This window comes from Macrosteles quadrilineatus, unplaced genomic scaffold (genome assembly GCF_028750875.1).
Source record: "Macrosteles quadrilineatus isolate MER2022 unplaced genomic scaffold, UCM_ALF_1.0 Scaffold_3__2_contigs__length_128488019, whole genome shotgun sequence".
In the NCBI taxonomy this organism is placed as follows: domain Eukaryota; kingdom Metazoa; phylum Arthropoda; class Insecta; order Hemiptera; family Cicadellidae; genus Macrosteles; species Macrosteles quadrilineatus.
In genome coordinates this window covers 80,925,349-80,952,771 of record NW_026542596.1, presented here as the reverse complement: position 1 = coordinate 80,952,771, position 27,423 = coordinate 80,925,349, and the positions used below count along the sequence as shown (strand labels likewise).

The 27,423-nt window shown below is 35.5% G+C and overlaps 2 protein-coding genes across 3 annotated transcripts in view; one reads left to right on the top strand and one right to left on the bottom strand.

Moving 5' to 3' along the window:
• LOC128989946 (ankyrin repeat domain-containing protein 6-like) overlaps window positions 1-15,542 on the top strand; it is a 68,878-nt gene extending 53,336 nt beyond the window's left edge. Inside the window, exons 2-11 of one of the 2 annotated variants that reach the window (XM_054412113.1) lie at window positions 1,528-1,633; window positions 2,270-2,368; window positions 3,888-3,989; window positions 5,086-5,283; window positions 6,888-6,986; window positions 8,332-8,430; window positions 9,441-9,596; window positions 10,178-10,354; window positions 13,157-14,090; window positions 14,632-15,542. In XM_054412113.1, the coding sequence (XP_054268088.1) occupies window positions 1,532-1,633; window positions 2,270-2,368; window positions 3,888-3,989; window positions 5,086-5,283; window positions 6,888-6,986; window positions 8,332-8,430; window positions 9,441-9,596; window positions 10,178-10,354; window positions 13,157-14,090; window positions 14,632-15,065 (2,400 nt within the window). In that variant the 5' untranslated portion in view covers window positions 1,528-1,531 and the 3' untranslated portion in view covers window positions 15,066-15,542. Of the gene's footprint in view, window positions 1-1,527; window positions 1,634-2,269; window positions 2,369-3,887; window positions 3,990-5,085; window positions 5,284-6,887; window positions 6,987-8,331; window positions 8,431-9,440; window positions 9,597-10,174; window positions 10,355-13,156; window positions 14,091-14,631 lie in introns of both variants that reach the window. The other variant, XM_054412112.1, reaches the window with a different exon arrangement.
• A 301-nt stretch (window positions 15,543-15,843) lies between these two features.
• Window positions 15,844-27,423, bottom strand: part of LOC128988380 (uncharacterized) — a 113,165-nt gene continuing 101,585 nt past the window's right edge. Inside the window, exons 50-62 of the mRNA XM_054409622.1 lie at window positions 26,313-26,468; window positions 25,698-25,815; window positions 24,612-24,668; window positions 23,905-24,095; window positions 23,558-23,731; window positions 22,859-23,010; window positions 22,341-22,527; window positions 21,628-21,752; window positions 20,832-20,982; window positions 19,579-19,777; window positions 18,521-18,720; window positions 17,709-17,822; window positions 15,844-16,881 (exon numbers count right to left, since the gene is read on the bottom strand). Of these exons, the coding sequence (XP_054265597.1) occupies window positions 16,850-16,881; window positions 17,709-17,822; window positions 18,521-18,720; window positions 19,579-19,777; window positions 20,832-20,982; window positions 21,628-21,752; window positions 22,341-22,527; window positions 22,859-23,010; window positions 23,558-23,731; window positions 23,905-24,095; window positions 24,612-24,668; window positions 25,698-25,815; window positions 26,313-26,468 (1,856 nt within the window). The 3' untranslated portion in view covers window positions 15,844-16,849. The remainder of the gene's footprint in view (window positions 16,882-17,708; window positions 17,823-18,520; window positions 18,721-19,578; window positions 19,778-20,831; window positions 20,983-21,627; window positions 21,753-22,340; window positions 22,528-22,858; window positions 23,011-23,557; window positions 23,732-23,904; window positions 24,096-24,611; window positions 24,669-25,697; window positions 25,816-26,312; window positions 26,469-27,423) is intronic.

The window sequence follows — 27,423 nt, the reverse complement described above, 5'->3', positions numbered from 1 at the left end:
AGCGGACACCTGTCCATGCAGTCCGAGGTACGGCATTCGTCACACCCCTCCAGAACATCGATAATGGCACTCGCACTTTGCATCACCGTTAGTCCCCGCATTATAACGTGTCTTTGCAACTTCTTATGGAAATATCGGATCGAGTTGGGCGTTTTTTGCTGATTTAGTTGTTAGAGGTTTGATCGTCGGAGGTCGCCCGTGACGTAGCGGAAGTTTGCTTCGCTTCATTGTCACCCGGGAGTTTGGGCTCGCCCAATTGTGTTCTTTTAAGCAGTAGGATTAGAAAAGTTTACGTGTCGTTTTAATAGGAGATTATGATTTATTCGTACGTTTTTATTAAAGAAAATTAAATGAGCATATGTTGGATATTGAAAGTAAAGTAGGCCTAGTTATGATTTCATTGTATTTAATTAGAAATATGCTAGTTGAGCAATGGACGGCTTTTTCAAAAGTGATTGTATATGTAGATTTTGTTTACTTAATATGCTTGTTCCAAACGTTTAAAGGAGGTTATTGGTTATTTGACTTACAGTGTTAGCAAAACGGGATGGAGACCAGGTCAAGTCCCTTCAAAAGCACGCACCCCCACAGGTCTCCATGGGCACTCCACTCCCGTTTTGTTTACACTAGGTTATATTGCCCTAATATCAACAAATGCATCTTCCATTCTGGATTAAATATTTCCTATAGAATAATGTAGAATAGAATAGTGCAGTGTATAGAATATAGACACAGATGTTATAGTGGGTGGGGTGGCGGAATTTTACCCCCTGAGCAAAACTGACGTCACAAACTAGGGGGTGAAATACCCACCGCGAACTTTTGAGTTGCCCAAAACAAGAGTTGATTTAATAAAGGTAGAATAAACATATCTTTCCACGGTTGTAAATTTAATCATACCGTAACAAATTAAATTATAAAACCTTGAGTGTAAGGGCCGGAATTTTACCCCCTTCATGAATTTGGCTCCAAATTTACGGCCCGGATTTTACCCCCGGATTTTTACCCCCGGAATCTTGCCCCCTGTCCAGATATAGAATTTGGTGGGAATAATGAATTTTCTTCGGTAATTTTTGGTCTGTTTATAGATAGACGTATAGGCCTACTCAGTAAATTATTATTTACCCCTTATTTACAAAAAAAATATTATTCTCGCCAATTTATATCGGACCAGAGGGTGAAATTATACAGGGGTGAAATTACAGACCGTTACATCAGAAATTACATCAGATCTACTCAGGGTATAAATTCCAGGGGGATAAAATTCCCGCGCCTCCTTATAGTATACTCCTACTGGCATGTGCAAGAGTTGGCTAAACTGTATTTTCCTACCTTTATTCCACAAGTTTATGTTTAAACATGATTTAAAATTTATCAATGGTGTTGATGATGGCAGAAGAAATTTGAACGGCAGCAGTCTCTGAACATATTCGGGATTATTTGGCCAAACTAAATGCTTTTCCATTTGATTCTACCAGGTTTTTTTTCTAAATATGATGAAAAATTAAGAAAACTTTGATGTTGCAGGGTGATGTTGGCTGAAGAAATTCGAGCTGCAGCAGTCTCCGGGCATGTGCAGGACTTGGCAAGACTACTCGCTCGTTCTGATCCCAACAAGTTCCTTTCAGACTCGGTAATGTGTTTTTTATGCACTTTCAACCTTTTAATATTGAGAATTTAGATTTAAACCTTAGCTTGTGTAGACAGTTATTTAAATGATTGTTTACTGAAGATGTAAGAGGTTATGACCTACATGAGCCTGGAAAATCTTACTTCTTTAGGTTGAATTATTTTCTAACATGCAAGATTTAAAGTCTTGTTTCATAAAGAGATTATTTGACACATAAGATGTGAGAGGGGTTGGTATTATAGTCATTGTTAAAAATAAAAAATAACAGCAGCCTCTGAGCATAATCATCAGTTAGTACTCTCTTGTTTATACCCATTGTGGAAGGAAAAACATAGGTGTGATAGGCATCATAGGCTGATGTCACCCAGATTGCAAACAGAAAATCAGATTGTAACTGCTATATAAGTATATATTTGTTTTGATTTGATTGTTATTGTTTTGATTTTTTTTTTTTTAAATAGTGAAATGGTGTTTGCTATCTGGGTGATGTCAGCATATAATGAGAATATCACACCTTTTTTTTCATTCCACCATGGTCTATACCCCTACAAGCTTTTTCTATATTATATTATGTGAAACTTTAAACATAGAAACGTTTAAAAAAAGTGTTGGCTTTACTTACTTTTCCTTGATATACAGGATGGCCGTACAGCGCTTCACCTTGCAGCATCCGCAGGCCATGTTGAGGTCATCTCTCCTCTCGTGCTGGCCGGAGCTCCAGTCAACGCCATCGACTCTGTAAGATTCTTATTCTTACATAGTCTATTTATCCAGTATAGTTCGGTGATTATGATTTAGTAAAGTATTGACCATTGAGCACATATGTAACAAAATGGTTCATGAATTTGGCTTGTTACAGTTTATGGTTCTAAATGTTGAAAAAATCAAATGAGGTTGACTATTTTAAGGTGTTATAGAATTTACATGCTGGATTCCTATTTATTGGATGAATTTTATTTCAAATGTTTTCGATTTCTCATACTGAGTGGGGTTCTAGTATACAAGAAATTCAATTTTTTATCATAGAGAGATCAAAAAGCTTTACATGACAAAGATTTATGATACAAATATTTACAAAAATGCATTTTGGTTAGCATCATTGATGTTGAATAGTACAAATTATTAGGCTTCTCATCATATAGTAAAGTCAGAAGCATGTTTTGATCAAATAGTTTTCCCCCATCTTTTAGCTTTCATCTAGATGAGTATCCTGCCCACCCCTTTAGTTGCACTATGGCTTGCCCAGAAGGGGGTTTGAGAACAAGTGGACCTTATTTCTATTCCGTTTGCAGAAGCGGGCAATTAAAGCTATATTTTCTTTAAAAAGACGACAAAATCACAAACCGCTTTTTCAAACTTCAAACATCTTAACGTTTCCATCCCTTTACATTTACAAAACCTTGTCATTCCTAAAACAAAACGTCGACAAGTTCAATATTTCCTATAACCATGATTACAATTTAACAACTTCTTATAATCCCCTGTCCTTGTCCACTATACAACTTAAAAAAAAAACCTCCGTTACAATGCAGTAAATATCTTTAACAACCTTCCAACTCATCTAAAGGCAGAGTCAGACCATCTGAAATTTAAATGAAAGCTAAAATCATTTCTATTAAATAAATACTACTACAGCATCCGTGACAAACGGCTAGATTCTTTAAATATAATTGGAAACAAAATGATTTGTAAATATCATGTTTTAAGTACAGTAATTTTATTATTGTAAGTTAAACGCCACTGTTATCTTATTTAAATTAGGGATAATTTATGATATTATTTTGACATAACCGATACATGTAAATATGTCTATAATTGGTTCAATAAACAAGTTATTGAATTGAAGCATATTGGTTACATTTGAATTCACTAATGTGAACTAAATGTTTTCTCTCTTTTACATAATATTTTAAAATTTTATTTAGGTTGTAATATCAGAAACAAGGAGTATTTTAAAGAAAGATATTGTTTAATCAGGTTAAAATAATTTTAACGTTTAACAAGAAATAAATAGTATACTGTTAACACCCTCTACATAAACCAAAGAGAAATATACCTTATGATTTTCTTTGGCTGATCCATAACAATGATCAATAGGTCTCTACCTGGAATTATGTTTCAGTGGTTATGTATATACAAAATTTCAAAGAACCTCTTGATTCACACCAGTGCATGACTTTTCCATCTTCCTCTGGCTACATAATTTCCACCTCCTGTCGACCTCAGTTTTAACGTCTGTTGTCTGTTGTCTGTCCAGTCGGGATGTACGGCGCTGCAGCTGGCCGCTTCAGAAGGTCATGAGCAAGTCATCGAGCAGCTGCTTAAACATGGAGCCAACCCGAACAACCAGGACATCGTGGTCAGTGAGCTTCAACCACTTATGTAGCATTTCAAACTTATGGATACTCGAATACTATTTGCAACAATGAGATTGTGAATCCACAAGTCTTCAGAAAAAATATATATTAAATTTGAATATGATTTATGAATCTAGTAATTTTTCTTTACTGGCATAACATGAAGATAGTTTTAGATGACAGGCCCCTTTGTAACAATCTAAAATCAAATTAACTTTTGTATACATTTTTGAAAGTTTAATACCGTACTCATTGCAAATCACACAATGGATTCTGAATAATCTTGAATGAGATTAAATAAATGCGATAGATTTTGATGGTTGAGACCCAAAGCTAGCATTTGTTGTAACATAGACAAATCACTGAATAGCCAAATGGTTGCAGTGCACCCCATAAAATCCAATAGTGGTTGGACCAGCCTCTAAAGAATTTTGTAGCTATTAACAAAACTGGCTTTTTTTAGTTTTTGGGCTTTTGGGTAAAAATTCTTTCTTACCAGTAATCACTTAAGTAACAAAAAAAGTTTCCTTGTAGTTTATTCTACTAACATTTCATTCATCTTTGCTCTCTGAAACTATACAACACGGTTTGTCGGAATTTAGTTCAACAATTCAAAACTGAAAACTAAACACCTATGTTACTGGTACCGACTGACCAACAAAAGTAGACTTCTTATCCCATTGTAAATTTTGAAGCTCGTTTTTCGTGTCTAATTCATGTCCGGTGACACTGATTGCTAGTGTCAACGAAATTTTGTTCCGATTTTCGCTTTACTGTCTGGTTTTATAATCAGGGGCGAGCTATTGTTTATGATTGGATCATTTTATTTGGCTAAACAAAGTTTTAAATTACTGAAATAAGAAAAAACAAAGCGTAAAAAAAAACACGACCCCTATAGTGCACCGTACAGAACTAACAGTAAAAGCTTCAGCTGATCCATAAGGATGAGACATCTTCTAAGGGAGTACATTTTATCCATGATTTAGCCCTTTTTCCAAAATCACCGTAATTGTACTAGATGAATACAATATTCAACATAGTAATTATAAAATGTAGACTATTATTACCTAGAGTCATCATACTCCCGTTTGTCCCCAGCATGGCAACACAGCGCTACACGAGGCTAGTTGGAAGGGGTTCTCTCGTACTGTCGCTGCGTTGTGCAAGGGCAAGACCAACATGCACATCAAGAACCTCGGCGGGTTTGCCCCCCTCCACCTCTGCTGCCAGAACGGCCACAATCAGAGTTGCCGAGAGCTGCTCATCGCAGGCTGTTCACCTGATCTCCAGAATAACGTGAGTTTATATGCAAACTTTACCGTGAAATACATCCACATTTACCTATATTATCATTCTGTAAGCGATTTCTTAAAATCAAAATTGTGTGAGTTCGACAGCTTGCAAGATGATGGGAGAGGGCTCAAATTAAAGGTCTTGGTCCCAGGGTTTCGAGAAAAATAGCACATGTACAAATCTACCATAAAATGAGAAATAACAAACACTTTCTACCATTTAAAAAGTATTGGAATTGAAACGCGTCTGTTTTATTTACATGAAAAATTAGCTTGGCTTATAATTTTCAGAGCTGCTGCGTGTCATAGATGACTAGATAAAATAAATTATCTTTCGTTTGTCCTTTTGATAAACATTTTTTATAAAGAATCTAGCGAATGTGCGTGGCAGAGGACGGCAAGACAGGGATTAGTTCTAAGGAACATAACAGAAATAAGGAATAGAGCTTATAGGTACTCAAAGAATTCCGCAAGAAGAAGTATTTACCATCATTCAGAAGACCATTACAAAATGAGTTGACTGTTTTGGTGATTTTTAGGGACGTAGGTCCACAAATGCCACTAGTAATGTGTATTAGTTAATTGAATACAGTCTATTGTTGTTACTAAATTACATGTGTTATTGTAAAAACTGTGTTGATTAAACAATTTTTTCGCTACACTACTTTGAAATTACATCTTTTTGTTATCGGTACATGTTTGTAACCTGCAAAAAATTATCATTGTTTACTACAGAAAAAAATTGTTTACTATGCGAAAGTAAAGTTTACTATCTTTTCTGGATTTTGCCTACGTAAACAAACAAAGATTTGTTATTGTTTTGTGAACTGTTTACATTTTCAACAACCAAAACTGTACAACCAAAGTAAATATTAACTTTAAATTTAAGACATGACGTAAAAATGCTGAGTTTTGTCATATTCCTAATTGTAGTGAAGAAAAATCCAATGCCTCCTTTAATTAAGAAAATTATTAGTCTTTGTAGTATAGCGAAAAATAACGTTCAAAACACGAGTGGGTACTTTCCTGTTAAGGGGAATATTAATTATTATCGATGATTTCTTTTCGATATATTGATATTTTTGTTTTCCTTTATGGTCCATATTCCATATGTTTTAATATCTTCAAACGCATTTAAATTACAGACAGATGTAGCAAATATGCCTTGGTTCAATAACCAAGTTATTGAGTTATAACTCGTATTAGAGAATGAATGTTCCCTTTAACAGAAAAGTACCCACGAATGAAAATGGTCTACACATATTCACGACCATTTAAAGTACGCTATTCGTAAAGAGTAATGACTCATTTTCTACTCTTGTTATGAAATTACTATTACTGTACAGTAAAAAAAAAAAAAAAACTTAAAATCAATACCAAAGTGATAAGTTGTATCTCTATATTTTGTATAAAAACATTGTATTTTCAAATGTCGAAGACCTACACACCCAATATATTATTGAATTAATCCTCTGTATTTCAACAAATTTCCAGGTTCCAATTTCTAGACAGTGGTATTGAATTAAACAGCTTGTTAGAATATTTGTCTGATGGTTATGTGAATTTGAAAAGGGTGAAATAAAATATAAAATGTTGTTTTGTTGACAGTATGGAGACACCCCCCTCCACACGAGTGCAAGGTACGGCCACGCTGGAGTTACCAGAATACTCATTAGCGCTCACTGTCGAGTGTCCGACCAGAACAAGGTACGGCAATCAAAATTATATTTATTGTCATAGTAATCAAGCAAATGTACCTTTAAGATCAAACTAGAGGGAAAGTGTAAAAGATAGAGGAGTTACAATGTTTGCGAAGAATCTCAAAATATAGTTTTCTTTGTGATTTTCATTTGCTCCCTTTTTAATTACTTTCTCCCCCTACACATATATAGTATAATATGGAGAAAGTATTGTTTTCTTCAAAATTTTGAGTTTAAGTTATGGGGTGAAATAAGTGTACCCCTGAACCCAAAAAGGTGGTTTTCAAAGTGATTTCTGTGTGTGTGGGTACTAAATCCATGGTATTACCAGACGTTTTTTCATTTGTTTGAAATTTTGACCTGGGAAAAAGTTTTAAAAAAAAGACACTATCTAGCCTATTGCATGTATGTAATGCTGAAGGACAATAAATGATGATTCTGATTCTGGTCCCGGGTTTAAATCCCGGCAAATCACCAATGGATTTTATCCATGTGATAATGCATCAACCCTAGGTCTAGCCTGAAGTAATTTGAAAAACGATTCCAGGCACGTGCCTAGTGTACTAGGACAACAAAAAATGGTCCTTTTAATACTAAACAAAATGTTACAACCATGGATGTTTTCAATACTTTAAAAATGAAAATTCAAAGCTATTGCAATTTTTTGTGATTTTACCAATAAAATATCATAGTTATTCCCTCTGCTTATTCATTATATATTTTCACAGTAAATTAAATAGATCAATGATTTATCCATTAAGGGCGCGCTTTACCCCTGACGCGCAACCGAATGCAAGGGTTTGCAAGATTTCTGTTTTCACCTGCTACATTGAAGGTAGAATCAAAGTTAAGGTCTCATATTAAAGAGGATGAAATTTTCTATAGTTCCTTGTTCTATATTTCTATTATTTTAAATACACACCTTATAAACTTGAGTTGTAGTACAAGAAAAAAGGGTCTTTTCAACTAGAATAAACTTATTTAAAAAACGCTTTTTTAACATTTGAAAAACGCAGAACTATAGATTGGTCTTTGTACTACTATAAGCCGTTTAGAGTGCGTAGCTATCATTATTTGTTAATTCTAAAACAGTAATCTTGGAAACGTCTGCAAGCGCTTCCCGCAGCGCTGTCCAATGGTGAAACATAGCTACTGAAGCCCGAGCTGAGATTTCCGAGCTGAGGTAAAGCGCACCCTTAAGTACTGCTGTACTGAGTTTGAAATTGACCATAACACTTCTGTAACAGTATTAATCAATCAATTGTACCTAACGCTTTAGTAGTGTTGGATTTCTTCTAAACAATTTTGCCAACTTAGCAAATTTTTGAGTACACATTTGATACATTTTTCAGAATGGTGACACGGCCCTCCACATAGCAGCTGCCATGGGCCGCAGGAAGATGACCAGGATACTGCTTGAAGCCGGCTGTGATAAGTCTCTGAGGAATAAGGTGAAATACTATGATCACATTATCCATTTGTACATACATAACATGGAATATTAAGCAAATACCAAGACTGAAAAACTCACTCGTATGCTGGTTTTGTGGATATTTGTTTAATATTGTAACCGTTGAATTAGACACTGAAGTGGATATATGCTCAAGGATGACACAGCAAAGGAAAATTAAACACAGTATCATTGATATAATAAACTTCACTTCAGTTACACTTTTACCTGATACTGAAGTAGTCATCTCATCTTTATGTTACATAATTCAGTATGTTATATAAAGAAACAATTTAGCCACTTTATTCTGCCTTATTTTTTCACAGTTATCATTATCATTACCTATTTGAAATTGGGACTCCACCTATGTGCGTATTTAAACCCAAATATGAGTTAACATGTTCAGTGCGGCAGGCATTCCAATAGGTGCTCGCCAATGCCGGTGAGGCCCGGGCGAAGCCCCGTTGTGGCACCGTAACAGCGAACGCAATTGGCATTCAAAGACTTCAATCTGACGAATAACAAAAGAGCAGCGGTGATTGTACTACGTTACCCCGAGATTGGACGTAGTTCCCTAAAACACCCAAAGGTAGCAGCACTCCCTGGATCAATAGTCAGTGGCTTTGTAATGTGGCTTGAAGAGCCCCGAAACCGGGAAAAAAGCATTGCCAGACGGGATTTTACGGGAAATTTTAGTACCAACCTACACCAAAATAAAGCTCACATTCTAAGCTACAGGCTAGCAACAATTTTAACGTTCCCCGGCAATGGCTGAGCTCATACTGAACTAATGTAGTGGGGGTTGCGCAACTACATCAATTGATGTAGACCGATAGGAGCGCTCGTTGCGCGACTCCATCAATTGATGTGTCAGCACTGGACGTGTTAACAAATCAACTTCATTATGTATACTCTCGTAAAATACTAGGTACTGCAATTATTAGCGATTAAAAAGGTATTCAAAACGGGTCCACATTTAATCTTTTTAACAATAAGTTTATCACTTTTCAGCAACAAGAAACAGCCAAAGATATAGCAACGAGAAAAGATCTCAATGAAATCCTTAATATATTGAACAACACAAAAAGAAGTTCCAGCAAGAAAAAAGAAGAACAGGATAAAACTGATGGTAGTAAGCAGAAACCCAACAGAAAAGACAAAAGAAAGGTAGAGTATAATAAAAACAAATTTCTAACTTCATAACATGTACAGTACTGACAAGAATGAAAAATTAAATCATCCCTCACTCTAGTACTCGTCTGTTCCTTCTTGCAAATAAATGCTACTTTCTTTTACTCTTATTTGAAAATAATTTCTATTGAAAACGTTTTCTTAATTACCAGAAAATTATGTTTTATTAAGAAAGAGAAAGAGTAATTTATTAATATAGAGTACACTAATTTGATTTGATGTGTTTGTTGATTCTAAAAATGAAAAAAAACAGAGCTGTTAAACAATCCTCCTTAAATGTGGGAATAGATCCTTTGGAATGGCTGTCTGAGGTTACCATAAGTGAACACTTTTCCATAAAGAAACCTTTATTTCCAATTAAACATAATTCTATATTTCGAGACACCGGCAGACTATGAGGTTTGTATTCTAAGCTGAATAAGAATGCCCGATGAGTGTGGAATTGAGTGAGATTATCAGTATAGGTTTTTCTTAAGCACAAACCTAACTTTTAATTTGTTGGATACTCAAACTTTGTTTACACAGTTTAAAATGTTGTTTAATTCGGTTGACAGCAGAAGTCTGACCAGAAGGTGCACTTTGAGAAGCTCCCCAGCAAGAACTGGTCTCCTTATGGCTGCCATTACTATCCTGATTCCAAAGCATTCCCTCCTCCGAAGCTGGATTCTTTACCTAATGAACCTCTACATAAAGGAGAGCAGTACTTCCTGGACTTGGCTGGCAACATTCGTAAGGTAGGTGAAAGTAAATACCAGAATTAGACATACGTTCTGTTATCTATATATATAATTCTGTAAGTCAAATTTTTGTAAAGAAATTGTGAGTGACTGGATGGCCGTAGAAGGATGGGAGGGGTCTTATTTTAAAGGTCTTGACGTGAATTTTGAGGGAAAACTATTCATTTTCAAATTATGCACCAAAAGGTAGTTACGGAATAAAATATTTCACATTTAAATAACATGGGACTATAATTTGATGCATTTTTATTTCTATATATATGATTCCGTAAGTCAAATTTTTGTAAAGAAATTGTGAGTGACTGGATGGCCGTAGAAGGATGGGAGGGGTCTTATTTTAAAGGTCTTGACGTGAATTTTGAGGGAAAACTATTCATTTTCAAATTATGCACCAAAAGGTAGTTACGGAATAAAATATTTCACATTTAAATAACATGGGAATATAATTTGATGCATTTTTATTTAGCTTAAACACAGCTGTGGTTATATAAATTGAAAAACAAAAACACACCTGAATTTGCATTATTTTGTTATTGTAAAATTGTTAGTGAAGTAGTAAACAACAATAAGTGAAAATTAGATTAAATCTTTTGAGCAAACTTAAATTTGATACTTTTAAACTTAATACTTTACAATGGATTGTTCTTTTGCACAGTAATAATGTATAATGTCGGAAGACTACCACACAGAGGTGTTGTTCCTTGAAATGAGAACAACAGGCGCCAGATTTGGCACGATATTTGGGAGGAAAATAAATGAATATCGGATGAACATGAAGTTATTCCTGTGTATACATTGCCACTATTAAATGAGATTGCATTACACAGCTAGGACCAATGAACGATGGGTGCATTCATTGTGCAATTTGATTTGGTTAAATTGTGGCGCAAGGCCGAACCTTCACAAAGTTGGCGTTTATTTGAAAACCCCAGTGTTTACCCATGGTCAACTTTATGTTACTTTTGGATGGGCAAAGAGGCCAGATGATGTTAAAATAGTACTAGACCCAAATAAAGACCAAGGAATCGACCAAAATCGATAATATACAACAAATTTTGTTTTCAGAGAGGTTTTGTTATAGAATTAGCATTTTACAATTTGGATGATGACGTTATATCTATGTGTTTTCCTAAGTGAATTTGTCTATATTTAAAGAAATCTATATAGATGTAATTAATAGTCATGAAAATTGTTATTGGAAAATGTTCCTTAGTTGTATTATGATTAGAAAGTTTATATTATACACCGCATGTCCTTTGGAATTTTTATTTTAAACAGAGTAGACATCAACCTACATTATGATATGTAATAACTATTATACATACCATAATATACAAACATGTTAAATGATAAATCAAGGTAGGGTAACCTATGAGACTAATAATTTGTACAAAAATATTACTAGAATATTTTTGAATATATTTTTGATATTTAGAATATATTACTAGGGGCTATTGCCCCTATAAGCCACTATAGTAACAATGTATGTTCTACTTCTACAGGAGTGTAGTAGCTATAATTTATTATCAAATTTAACTAAGCGTGAATGTTCGTTAGTTCACAAATAATCGTTCAAAAGAAAAGTAAAATTTAGGGATGGTTCCTATATAAGTATGGCAGGTATCTCTTCCCCACTCAAAATGACCACATTTGTTTGTTGTTTTGATTTTTCCACCTCATTTTAAATGTTGTATCCTGACGAGTGACTAGAAAGTGTACTACTATTGAATGCTCAAATAAGTTTGTGAATTACCTATAACATTCACAGAAAAAAATATAAACCATTTAACTTTCTTATAATTATGTATCCCTTGTAAAGAGTTTCACGAAAGTATCCTTTTTAAAACTGTTTGTCACTTGCAATGTGTGGTAGTATGTGGCACTTAGGGCGCGTTTATAATAAATCGAGCTCGTATTCGAATCGATGGAATGCGATATCGAGCGAGTTACTATTCCAGTATCGAATGATGGATCGAATTCCAGCAGCGTTTACGTTGTTATTACTGGAATAATAGTAGCAGTTGTAAGTGATGTAGTTGTAAGGCGAAAGTTAAGTATTCATAATCAGCGATCACATTTATTGGTAGATGGTCAATATGATCAGTATAATATGTTTATTTTTAGTATGTATAATGAGTGAACATATTCAAGAAAACTGTGTAGGGATGTATAATATGTTTGTAAAAGTATACAGTATGTATGAGTAGTATGAGTGTAATTATTTAAGATATTTTGGTGGTCTGTGGAAAAAATTAAATTTAATAAAAAAATAAATAAAAGAAATTTGTATACCGGTACATCATCATTAAACCCAGCCATCACGGAACAGTAAACACAAAATTTATGACCAAATAGAAACATCCCTTTTCCACAACACCTAAGTTTTCAAAAACTGGGCTTCACAAGGATAGGCCTGCGAATGTGCGAGCATTTCCCAACATTTTGGAAAGTAACTTGAACGGCAAAATGTCATTCGTGCTCACATTTCACTACTAGCATGCGAGTAAATTTGTGGTTGGCACTAATTCGAGGAGGAATTCGAGCTGTACTCGATTGCGAGCTCGAATTAAATGTAAATGCCCCTTTAGACTCGATTTGTACTTTTATTGTTTTCTTACCACCAATGATGTTTATGAAAAATTTAATTTTAATTTGAATCATTGCATGTAAAAGTAATAATCGTAAAATATGTATTATTAATGTATCGTTTACTCTCTAAACCAAAATTGTAGAACATCAGCCTTAATATCACTTCACTTGCTAAAGATTTTTGAAAATTAAATTAACAATATTTTACAGGGACCAGTAGGCGTTGGCTACACATGCTACTGTGCCCCATTCTTCCAACACATGGAAGCTCGCATGGAAAGAGACAAAGAAGAACTCAAGAAGCATATCACTTCTGCTGAGAAACGAATCGATAAAAAAGTACAAAACCTTGAAAGACAAACAGAAGTACGAATATCCCAACTTCGAAAACAGCATCAACACCTCACACAGTGGCTGAGAGGGGAGTCGTACCTACCGAGGACTAGAAGTCTTGATCTTCTCGATGACAAGTCCCTACTGAATGAAAACACAGCAGAGGGAGCCACTGAGATCCCTGAAGAACGCCGTTTGGGTCCAGCTGATCATAGGAGTATGGACGATCTGTGCTCTGAACGAGAAAGTGATCATGGGCAAGAATTCAACAGACCAACAGATAAAGTCGGCCTTTTCTGGAGATCACAGTTCGCTAGTGAAAGATTACAGAGGTACCGCGATAAAACTAAATGTCCAGACCTCGTTTCATCCGTTACCAAAACGGAAAAGTGCAACGCTTCACCTCACAATGAAGAGTGTTCTGCCATGAGAGAAGTTGAGGGGAAGGATGTAGAAACCAAATGTGATAAAGACTGCAGTGACTTGCCGAGCTGGAGGAGACAAGAGTTGCGCAAGTCTGTGCACGAGATAGTGTCCCGTGTGCAAGCGTTGCACTGGAGACGTAGCGGAGACGTGCGTGAACAAGCTGAGGGACGAGAGCAAACGTGGGCGGACACCGAGCACTTCACACACTCGGACTCAAGCGACGGCGAGGAATGTGAGCGACCAGGGCCTTGGTCAGAGGTCAAAAGGTTACCTTACCGCAGCCGCAGCGCAGTGTACAGTCCTACACTGGACAGAGACAACAATGACTCCGGCTACAGCACCAAGATTTGCAGCAACTCTCAAGGACCATCACCTTCCCTCTCTGGTTAGTGCTTACTAATCTGCTAACCATTATAACAATTTAACTAACTTTACTAGGTATTCTTGGTCTCAAGGACTCAAGGCCAGAAAAGGTTTGGCTTTGTGAGTAGTAAGAGGAGGCTTCCATTTACAGTGAGTGAGTTTCTTCTTCTCTAGCTCCAGTATGATCATTTTAGAATAATTTCAGTTATTGAAAAACTTAAGATTCAAACACTGACTGTTCAAATCAAACTCTTACCATCAGAAATAATATTTGTGAAAAATAAAGTATCATACCAGTTTGATTACAAGTTTATCTTAATTTGTTTTACCTAATAGGCCAATATAAAGGCTACCTGGAACAGAGTATTCCACTTAAATTGGATACATTTCTCAGTGAAGACTGTCAGACTCCCCAATGACCCTGTAAATCAACCCCACTGGTTTTGAACCTCCTTCTACTAGCATTTGATCCTATCCTTGCTAAACCACTTTTTTACATTGATACAGCATCTGTTCAGGAAATTACTAAATATTAAGTGTTTCTTACGTTATATATTTTTCAGGTCGGCTGCAGGGTGATGACCCGCTAGCCCCGAGGTTTTATCTGGACCAACCCGGACTCCCCTCGGACAAACACGCCACAGCCGTGCCATTCCTCTCCGGACCTTCACCTACAAACCCTCAGTATCCTGGTTCTTCGCCTCTTCCTCACCCACAATATCCCGGTTCCTCACCCCTCCCTCTTCCCCAGTATCCCGGTTCCTCACCCCTCCCTCTTCCCCAGTATTCCGGTTCCTCACCCCTCCCTCTTCCTCAATATCCCGGTTCCTCACCTCTCCCTCAATATTCAGGTTCTTCACCCCTTCCTCTCTCACAGTACCCAGGACCCAACTCCTCCCAACCCCTCCCCCACTTCCCCATCACCTCTGACCTCACCACTGACAGGTTCACTGCCAGAGAGTGCCAAAACCTACACACTGAAGCAAGTCTGGTGTGATTTTGCTGGATCAAAATGTAATAGTAGGGTTAACTGAGAAGAAGAGTCCTGATCTATGAATTGGCAATTATTGAAGTATACAATTTAGTGTGGACTTTACTTAAATTGGTAATAGAGTAACTTTCACACCTGAGTTATGTAGTCAGGCTTACCTTTCTTAGTAGCAAAAACTTATGAATTATCATAATAAAATATTATATTCATACAATATATTTTTTTAAATCAAAACTCACAACGTAGAAAAAGTAATATTTGTTGAAAATTTAAATCAAATTAATTGCTATGTGAGATGATTGAGATGATAAAACATTTTCTGTAGCAGAATGTACGCCTAACATAGGAGTCGAAGTAATGAATTTAAAATTAATATAAAATATCCCAATTTTTATATTTTCTAAAATGTTTTCATGTTCTACTAAGAATGAACTCTTTACTACTTGGTAAACCTACTATGACATTATATCCTCACATATTAAACCATGCTGTAAATTTAGTTATTAACTTGTAAAAATTGTTTATTTATAACATTTTAACTTGTAATAAAATAAAGTATATTTTATTATAAATATAAATTTTCTATAATTTGTTTGATTCCACAGCATCCCCAACATTTTCCCTTCAAAATTAATTTAGCCAATCGAGGATATTGATTTTAGTAAATAAAAAGAACAATCCACGACTAAAATTCAAAATATTAGGACTTCTTTGAAACTTTAAATGTTTATAGAACATTATAGAACATTTGATATATTTAATGGTGAGTAAAATCCAAAGCCAATAACTTTAAAAAAGGTATATTTCTTCATATTTCTTATTTTAATTACAAAAATACAACATAATATTGTATACATTATTGGTTGCTGTAGCTTACATCTTATGACTGAAATTAGATCTAGGTATTACAAAGTTGCAACAGTATTTTAAATTACATTTTTACACTCTTAGCTATTCGACTTAAAACTACTATAACAACGTTCATATAATGTAAACAACGCTATCTGGTAAATTAACCGATTGGAATATCCTGCAACCCACTTGATGAAAAGAGGTCGAGTAGTAATACGTTATTTTTATTTATTTAGAGTACAACAATTCTTTCACAGTTAGTCAGCAGTACTTGTCTATCCTTACAATTTCAATCACAAAAGATATCAGCACTTTTACACTCTGAAATCGTATGGATGAATGAAGAAGAAATGGATGCACAACTAGCTTACTTAAAAAAAGTTCCTGAAACTTAAATATTGGTCCCCAATTATCCAAACAATATTTTTTACTTCTTTCCTATTTGAAGGAGGGCAAGTTTTGTGAAGTTACAGGACAACATTTGTTGTGTTTTTCGCTTTTTTGTGTACTATCAACCTCTTTGAACTTCTTAGGTTAATTTTGTTTCCAACTTCCTCAAAGTGTAAACATTTTTCAAAACTGCTACCGTAACTATTTTTTTCTTATTTTCCTCACTGCTGACTTCGTGAGAGAGCCTGGAACAGTTCACCCTGAACCACCTCCTTGAGCGTATATACACTGGCACCGAGCGAGGGTCGAACCCTCTTGCCTCCATCGTTACAACAAATTTTGCGTTCAAACTTAATAAATATGGCAAAGCTCGCTGTAACAATTTCAATTTTTTGGCAAACATGATTACAGTTATAAATAAGCTATGATCTAAACTTGTTAACTATTAGCACATCACACGTATAAAACATACTATTGTACACATTCATTCACTCATTCACACTTAACGCTATTCTTGTTTAATATCATGAGCACAGCCTCGGAAATCTCTACTGTCCCTCGCTCTCACTGTCGCTCTTGTCTGCAACAGAAAAGTTAATTTATACGATTGTGGATTGTTTACCAGTTTTATTTTCATAAATCGTAAGATAAGGGCTACTAGCAACAACTACCCACAGCCACAGTTAAAGCTGGAATAAAAAGTATCTTAACAATGCTACGACTAGGCTGAAACAGTTTAGTTTCAGAGATAATACTTTTACTGGTTTTTCAAGGAGTCCAAAAAATATTTTTGATAGAACTGAGTGTTTAACTTGATTGGAAATTAAAATCCAAAAGTGGGATTAGAAACTATACCAGAAAACAAAGTCTGGTAGTCTTATTTATTGACATTTTCTGTGTTCTCTTCAGCCGTTCATAGTTACTAAAACTATTTCCTTAGGATGAGTGAGTTATTATTAAACCCATACAATTCTTACAGCCCACAAACTCGAATGGTACTCCTTATGTTTTAACATAAATCAAACGCTTACAGCCATAACATTTTGGCTTTTTCTTAGCCTTCATGGTATTGCTAAAAAGGCATGAGAATAGTTACACTCCAGCAGAACTTGAAACAGTATAAATGAAGTTAAACAGTCTTCAAAATATATTTGAGTTAAGGGGTTCTCTGGCATTGTCGAGCTTTTAATATTTTTTAATTTTCTTCCAAGAATCTGTTGCATTAGTATCACAGTTTTACAAATATTCTAGAACGTGAAGTTTAAAAAGTCTTGAACATGGTCGTAGTATTTTTTGAAAACATTCAATAACACATACAGATGAGAAATAAAGTAATATGCTGACCAAGTGTTTGATAATTGTTCGTTAAATTTTTAACATGTTGATTAAAATACATTATCTAAGTACCTTTCTTTCCAGGGTAAGCATGGCGTTTCAGTCTATCGTATAGCTCCTCCTTGTTACCGTAAATACTAGCGTTGGACCTCGCTAAACTGTTCATCTTTCCGTTGTGTAAACTCTCTGAAACATTGATTAGAAACATTGAAATTCAGTAACAAGAACACAATCTTCTTACAATATAGTTTTTTTTTACATTGATTTGACCTTCTTAAACTGAATTTGATTAATATGACAAATATTTTGAGAAAGTGAAGAGTTTTGGTATCAGAACAGATAGTACACTGGGGTTCATTTCAAACCTGGACTACCAGCGAAAGCTCTGATTCTTTGGGTTTTATATTGAGTCTGATTGTAGGAGGTCAATCAAATGTCTACAGAATTCTGTCTACATTGCAGTTTGCTTAATTTATATTGTCTGCTAATGTTGTTTGTTTTGTGTGTTTTGTTATGTTGTTGTAATGTTGTTTATGTTGTTTATGTTGTTTGCTTTGTCTGTTTAAGTTATAATAATTAGTTAATGTCCATATTTTTTCAAAGGCTGAACAAGCAGGCATTTTACATCAAAATACAGTTCTAATTTAATTTTGCATTTCTATCATTGAAAATTAAAATGGAAGATGATAGAGAAACAAAACTAATGAGATGAGGAGAATTTTGTGTGCAATAGGTGTTTTCCCGGTAATGTATTGAGTTTGGCTGGCTTTCCCGACAAAATTAGAGTTCAGTTATGTAAAGACAAAACTTCTTCAGAAAGCAAATTGAAAAGGAGTTTGTGTTCAGTAGAATCCTCATGAATCACACTTGATAAGTGTGCTCACCTTTCATATAAGTCTCATTGTAGAAGTTGGGCATCTCCCAGCCGTCCTCCTCGTCATCGTAATAGTGAGCGTAGGTTGAGTGGTGAGACGGAGCAATGGACTCCGCGTATGGAGCAGCTCCATAGTAGAAGTTGACTTGGGAGCCTGTGTGGTCCGCAGCCTGAGCCACCAGCTTCTTGGGCTCTTTACGTTGCTCCGCTCTACAAGAAACATTTACACCGTTACTAAATGTAGGAATACACTAAAACATAACATTTATATTTTCACTAGATCCAAAACTAAACACTAGAAAATGAAATCAAACTGTTTATTGCCACAAAACATATTTTTATATAATTTCACTAATCATGAAAGAATGAATAATCCTTTTTTGTGGCAGTAGAAAAACAAACAATAACAAAATAACATTAGGATAGAAAATAAATCATTTTTATCATACCAACAAACTATAGTAATATGCTCTGCACTAAAAATTGACACTTACATCATGACTAGGCCCTATATAACGTTAACTCAACTCCATAAAGTCCAATTAGAGACCACTGAAAGTTATACTTGAAATGAAATAAAAGTTCTTCTTTATTGAGGCAAAATTAGGACATCACTGTCCTTTCTTACAGTTAACCTCTACTTGTGCCTTAAAATAATTCTTTAAAACTATTGTAATTGGTACGTTGTATGTTATGAAGTGAAATCCACTTTTACTTAAGAGTTTTTCAAGATATCTAATTTTAGTGGCAAAATATTAATTTGTTGCATTAATTCATATCTATTAGGGTAAGTATGTTTCTGAATGGATCGGAGATATGTGATGAATCAAGTAACGTACCAAATGAAGTAACTATAAAACTATCCGAGAGTAGCTTTAGTTCAGTCGCTATCAAAGTTTCACTTCATGTTTTAAATTTTCATAACATTTACCGATTTAACCTGTCAAAAAGTTAAATGAAATCCGAATGACATAGTGAACAGAGTAACAGTATTTTGGATTAATTGATTTGGCAAACTTTCACAGCTTCCCAAATCAATTACAAAAAAGATAAAACATTTTGACTTACCGAGCACAGATCATCCAGACAAACAGAGCGATAATGATGAGGAAGATGACAGTAGCTGCGATACCACCAGCGATGTAGGCAAACTCTGACTTGTCCTCGCAGTGAGGACCGATGAAGGATCCGACGCAGCGACAAGACGGTTGACCTCGAGAGTCCTTCACACACGTACCCTTGTTCTCACAGAAACCGGCGCACACATCTACAACAAGAATGAGTAAATTATTATCATTATGTATAAAGGTTTATTAACCCTTACCGCGCTGTACACGAATATACTCGCCGAAATTCCTTTTGCTCAAAACGCTATAGACGACTATACTCGCCTTTAATACAGAGTGCATTGGCTGGTCCTTGTAGTTCCCAGTTTTGCCGATAGAGTGCAGCAGCTATTGGAGAACATATCACGTGATGGAAAATCACAATAACAACGTTCCCTCTGATTGTTCAAAATGGCGGCGCCCTACACTTGCCGGTCTCTGCTATGAGAGACGCCAGCGCTGTGGACGAACTAACTCGCAAGTGTTTGGTTAACTCGCAGACTCCACAGAAAACTTCGTTCTCTGCTACGTTCGCTATTATATTGGCTTATTACGTTGGTTATATTGTTAAAATTATAAAAAAAATATTCAGCTTTGACTTTTGGGAAAATATATTTTTTAGGCATATGTAGCGTTACAGTCAAGGCCACCCGACATATTTGTAGCGCGGTAAGGGTTAATACAATTTGAGTTTTAAAATGACAAAGGGTGAATGAACTGTCTATGGAGTTTGTTTTTAATGAGGCGATTATTAAGTTTCCTAGTTTATTAAGTTTCTTATTAAGTAACTTCTACAGATGAATAAAGGGTTTTACAAAAGGAAAGAGCAGATTTTAACTTTCATTTTGAAACACCCTGTAGTAGGTTTCATTGAAGATGGAAAATGAGTTTATGGAATTAAATGAAAATTTGTCTCAAAACTAGGTTTATCCTAAACTAACAAAATATTTTCACAATACGACAATCACACTACACATATTATTTGAATATCTCTAGACAATGTAGTGTTATTTACTTCAGGAATGTATATTGTGACACTTTACCTTAGCTTTATTAGAACAATTGAGACATCTTATTTTAAGGTTCAAGAAAAATCAAACGAAAAACTTAAATGTGTTGTCAAATTGCATGTGCATGGTTCAGTGATATAAATATTTCACTAAGGGAAAATACTAGTAATATGATAAATGTCTTTACAACTAAAATCGTACATACCTGTGCACACTTTGCCAGTGCCGTTGTAGCCAGGCTTGCACTCGCACTTGAAGTCACTAGTCTCAGGTATGAGGAGACAGTAGGCATTGGGATCACAGTGCATCTCTGGACCGTTCATCTCGCAAGGGTTCCAGCAGTCCGACTTGCTCTTCTGCAATTGTGAAAAGACATGTTAGAAACAAAAAGTAGTGATTTAGGCACTAAAGTAAGTATTGGCTCGATCCAATTGTGTTCATTTTTATTCTAAGCTTAATGCCACTCTGCAGGAATGAAATGTCTAGTTCTACCCATATAGTCAGAGGAGTACCTCTAAACAGAAGGTTTACATACTCTCTGGACTCTGGAGACGAACACAGCTAAGACTCCTTCAAAAGAAGGAAAAATACATAGCCTTACAATAGCGATGAATGCACAACAGTGGCTCAGTACAGTAAAGGAAAAAATATGCTTAGTCTTCCGTTGGTATCTCAAGAAAGATCAACTTTCATGACAAGACAAGTTACTGCTCATTGTAACCAGTTATAGAAACAACCCTCAACACCTATTATTATCACACCTGTGATTTTTTTAAGAGGTTGCCGGCCTCAATTGCATTTATTTGCCATCCACATAAGCCACAGAGGCCTGCGCGTTGGACGTATTCAGCAAAGCCAGGAATGAGCTGGTACAGCACAAGTGTGAACTGTACGGATAAAAAGTAGTGGCTGGTACCAGGATCAGAACCCACAAAATTGCTGCCCTGGACCTGCTACCAACGCTCATCGACTCGCTCAAGATTGTGTGATTGTACACTTACAGAGTTGGTTCCCTTGGTGCTGGTGTTGGGAGGACAAGGTAGACACAATGTCTGCTGGGCCGAGGGCTGGTACGTTCCCTTCTTGCAGGACACACAGCTGTTCATGCTGGTGTTCAGGAATGAGCCTGCAAAACGCAAACACACCATTTGAGTATCTCAGATGTCTTTGAAACTCTCTTTACACAATTTCATAATTTATTTACTTCACCTCCTATACACCACACACATCTTTACTATATCTTAGATTTATTTATATTTAGATGTCTATTCCTAATTCCTAGGGGGTTAAACATTTGTGATGAGTGAATAGTCAAAACCTTGGTCTTGATCTCTCAAGCAATATTCTAAACAGTATCATTATACAGCGTCCTAAACTGTAATATTATATACCTGAATTGTTAATTTTTTTAACACACATTAAACATTTTGTCTCTAACAAATTTTAATAGGATAATCAAAAGTGTATTTTTCAGCTTAAAAGTAAAAGTTGAGCAAAATATTGTGTCATTTCTTGAAGACAGTGTTATTTATAACAAAGAAATTTAAAAAACTGGAGTGATAAAGAGTTAAACTATTACTCATCTTAATCATTTATGTTTAGTCACTCATCCTATTGTATATTCGGAACCTCCTATGATGAGCATCTGATAATATCAAGGCAATCTACATGACCTACATTATGGAAATTTACATATTAACTTGACAGAACTTACCAGGACCGCAGACAGGCAGAGAACATTCCTCGACAGTAGCGGCTCCCAGCTTAGGTGTGGTGCGGCCGGCAGGACATGGTTGACAAGCAGCCTCTACGCCCTGCGTGCGGTACGTACCTCGAGGACAAGGTTCACACTGACCTTCCAATGCAAGCTGCATACCAGACCCACACTCATCACGGCATTCCTACAAACACACAAGATGGGTTAGGAATATAAGTCATTGTGGTGCTTACAAGAGCGTAAACATTTTGGGATGAACAAATTTTCACTTAATTTTAATTTTTTTGGGGTGTTTTGTTTTATCCCAGCTTCATTTCGAGAGGCAAATCTTCATTCTGTTGACTAATCTAGACAACGCTGTCATGATAAGCGTCACAGAAAGAATAAATAATAGAAGGTAATGAAGGCAATTTCAGTACAATGTTCAAATGTAATCGCTAGAAATATTTGCATTTAGAACCACAAAATATATTAGTAATTTCTATTTATTTGTACACAACACAAGAAGACAGTACCTCTTGAGAGACAGCCTCGGAAGTTCTCGTAGTCTTGCCGAGTCCGCATAGCAGACACTTGAAGCTGCCTTCGTTGGGTTGATAGAAGCCGTGACCACAGCTACGACACAGGCCAGCCTCATCGTCATAGAACTTGCCAGCCGGACACCTCTCTGTAGAAACAAATTATAACTGTCAATTCATTCAATAATAATTCAAAGGGAAGTTAAATGATAAAGATATTTTTTTATGGGGACAGAGTTTAGCTAGCTTACCTGAGAAATAAAGAGACAAGAGGCTCTAATTTTCTCAGGTAAGTTATCTGAGCTCAATCCCATTTCAGAAAGAAATCCCAATTAATTCAACAGCAGTTCAAAGCTAAACAAAACAAGTAGTTTTTTTTTGTTGTACATGCAACGGTGTACTTTGAAAGGAACATACCTATATTGTTGACCATGCTCGGAAAATGTGCTAGGGATAGTTACCATCACTGGTTTCCATTTAAAGTTTAATGTTAATGTTACAAATAAAACCCAAATGTTGGAAATAGAAACATATTTTTTGAGCTGAGTTACCTTGGTTTAACACATTCATTGGTCTATTGAACTATTGATTGGATATAAAATCAATTGAAAGAATAACATAAATGGTAACTACTAATTAACAAATAGTAGTTTATATTTTTAAATATTTTTCTACTGGAGGTTTTAAGTAACTTACCTTTACAGTCAGAAGCACTGCGAGCGCCAGGCCCGATGGTGACTCCCTGGCGTCCAGAGATGGCCGGACATACGGTGCACTGTAGTTGTCCACTCTCTGACTGGTACGTTCCCACGGCGCACGGCTTGCAGGACATAGTCTCCTTGTCATAGTAGCTGCCAACGGCGCAAGGCACTACACGACACAATGTAAATTAGATCGTTGTGTTTAGAATGTGAAAATCTATAGACATAATTTTTCTGAACAATAAAATCAAGAATATGAACTCAATAGTATGGAACAAATTGTTATAACCTTCAAAAGTGAAATAGATTCCTAGATTTCCTATGTGTATGTAATGTACATACCACAGTCAGGAGCAACGACGACCTGTCCAGTAGGACAAGCGTAGTCGGACGTCAATGTCAGAGAGGCTGGATCAGGCACAGTGTTAGGCAGGATATCGTGGACATCCAGCTGGTCTTCCTCTAGGATCAGCTGTTCCAGGAGTCGCTGCACTGTCGCCCTCTGGTTGGAATTGAGGTTGACCACAGGGTCACTGGACGAGGAGAGAGTAAGATGTTAAATAAGGTATTTGTTGATTCTTAGTTTAACAATCAAAGCTAATATTTTCAGAGACTATTACATAGCAGGAGACCAATTTTCAGTTTTAATTCTTAGAACTGGACTTTTTACTGATCTAATAAAACCAGAGTATTATCCGTAATCACAAGTCAAATGCAAAATTACAATGGTCTGGACAGGTTTTAAAACAGTAATTTTTAAACACAGTTTTGAAACACATTTATCATTAAACAATAACTATGATTCATTTCATTTACTTGAAAAAACAACCCCATTAAATTTAACAATTCTATAAACTCCACGTTTTTAAGTAAAACCTACTATAACAAGAGATAAAGATTTTACTTAGGATGTTACAATAGCTACAACGCAATTCATAAATCTTAATTTTTGTCTTTTAAAAAGTATACTGCTAAGTAGATAAAATCACAACATATTTTTTAATCTCATAAAGTACCACCACCTAAACAAGATGGAGAAACACACTTACTTGACCGCTGGGAAGGCTATCTGGACAGCGTAAGTGTCGCTAGCTTGACGGGCAACCCTATGGAACACACATTCTCAACTACAGGACATCACAAGACAACTACAACTACAGGTGACTAAGACTACCACACGGTCTAGTGATGACACAGGTTAGAAGATATCTGATGTCAACTACAACCGGAGTCAAGTGCACAACTATCATATGTGTGTGGTGAACAGTGGAAATAAGTATGATGTTTGTGTAAGTTTTGTAAGTGACAAATGATTTATTGTTGAATTTGTATAACCAAATGCTTCCAGGTTAAATATTGACGATATTTTCATGTTTTGATTTGATTATTGGGTTGGTTAGTTTATGTTGTTGAAAAAATAATTGCAAATACTTTTTTATCGCTGATTAGAAAAAGTTAAGATCCAGAATTAGACCTAAAACACGACAAGAGTAGAAAACAAACCAAACACTCAGTAACACAATAGTTGATAAAAATAAGTGTTGTTTTCAACTATTGTATTTTCTTTGTACTACCCAGTTTGTTTGCTCATCCTGTCATGTTCTATAGTATTCTGTTGGTAAATTGTTTGCTTATTTAAATTTCGAGTGTAAACTTTGTTCTCTACTTTGAGTACCTAACTTTTTTTGTAGTTAATGGTGTTTATGTAGGTTGGTATTTTAAGAATTTGAAAATCTCCGTTAGCTTAACTCTAAATATGAGGATGATCAACTAAACACATTTTTATATTTACATGTTTATTTGTCTATAGAAGTGCATGTTATTAATTTGTTGTGTCAGTATAACTTCATTATAAAATTATTTTTCCCTGAATTTAATTATATAAATTTACATCAACCATCAGAGATCACAATAAATGAACACAGTAACTAGGCGTTTCACTACATGTCAACTATTTTAACATATTTATTTTACAAGTAACGACAAAAATTCAAAATTAAATTTCTAAACAGATCTAATTGTATCAGTATAGAACACAGAAAACAGTTAGCCATGCATTTAAGGAACAAGACATTCAACTACTACCGTACTTGATCAGTGGACTCACATGGGTGAGATTCTGACTTATTACTCACCTGTTGACAGGAAGCTCGGCCTTGAGTGAGTAAGCGTTACTCTCGGTGAGATCTCTCGTGGGCCTGGAGCGATGGTCGCACTTGACATCAATATCCAGGTCCTTACACTCCCGAGTACCTACAACAATACAATCGTAACTAACCTCTCTTGGATGATGAAAAAATACAAATTTACCAACCAAATGCAAATATGTACAATTAGAAGGTTGGATGTATTTTAAGTGTAGAGACAGACCCTTGGAGCATGTTAACCACTTTGTGGACGTTTCGTACTCCTCTGAGTGCCTCAAAGACCATTGAACTTCAGGTACTAGAAAAATGCAACATCCTGCTTATGAGTTATATCTGAGGTAATTATCTGCCCCTCACCATGGTTGCAAGGGTTATTTCCCATACTTCAGTTAGCTGTGTACAGTCAAAAAGCACATAGCATACTCTACAGTCTTTTATCTGCAGACTGCCCAGACTTTTAACATACAGAATTCCCATTAAAGATTGTGACAGTCGGTGCTTCCTCAGGTACCAACCATTCCTGCAATCTGTTTGACCTGCCTCCTCTCTTACCACAAAATGTTTGCAGCAACAAGTTTTTAGTGTTTTTGGTAAATAACTTACCCTCCAGAGAGTAAGAGCAGAAGTTCCAGTCTCGGTTGAGAGCGTTGATCGCAGTGCGTACTTTCTGTCGCAACACTCCTTGTCCTGCCTCGTTACACAGCACTGATGTAGGGAACAACATGGCCACCTTGAACACCCTCTGGGCTGGTTTGGAGGCTGCAACAGCATTATAATTAATTTGTTATTTTTTCTAACTCTAATCTTGAAGTGACTAATTTAACCACTAATGATATTGGTTACTGGTCCGTTAGGTACTTACTCTGCAATTAGTTAGGCACTCACTCTAGAAAGTATCTTAATTTTCTCTAAAACTGTAAATACAGTAAGGTTACTCATTTATCATGCATTGATTTTATGGCAGTGTGAATAATAAGCTGAATATATGTATAGGAAATACCCCCGCCGCAGCAAACCTGCAGACTAAACGAATTTCCATTTGTCTTAATTGATTTGCAATTAAATCTAGTAATTCAGTTTTAAAAATCTTTGTACAACTAAATCTAGAGTTCTACTTGACCGATTTTATAAACTAATGGGTCATTGGAAAGTAATTCGTGTAGATTTTCAAATAATTATGAAAGTTTGATTTTTTAAGATTTGCTAGGTGAAACCCGTCAACGTCGACAATTAGCCTAGGTACTGTTGAGGTTGCAAGCAAGATCTTTTTAAATATAAATCGATCATAACTCTATTTTTAAACAATTTGGGTCGTTTATGATTTAGCAGTGTGCTTTAGGTACGTCCGATCTCAATAATCAATAATTCCAATGGAATCTGGTATTTCACTGAAGATTTTTATATAAAAACGTATAGGATAATGTAACTGCTAGAATACATTTTTAATTGAAGTAAAAATTGAAAAAATTCAATTTAATTGTTTTCGTAGGGTAATACATTTGATAGATTAATGATGAAAAATATGTGCTTGCATAGCTTTGAGACCAAAATTATGAAAATTGGTCAGGTAGAAGAGCCAACCGAACTGGAAAAAAACAATTTTAACTCCCGTAAGTAATGTACAGGGAGGCAGTTTGTGCATAACTCAAAATATACGTCAAAATGAGTGCTGATGCTTAATAGCAAATCTATGGTGCGTCTATAGCTTTAGTTT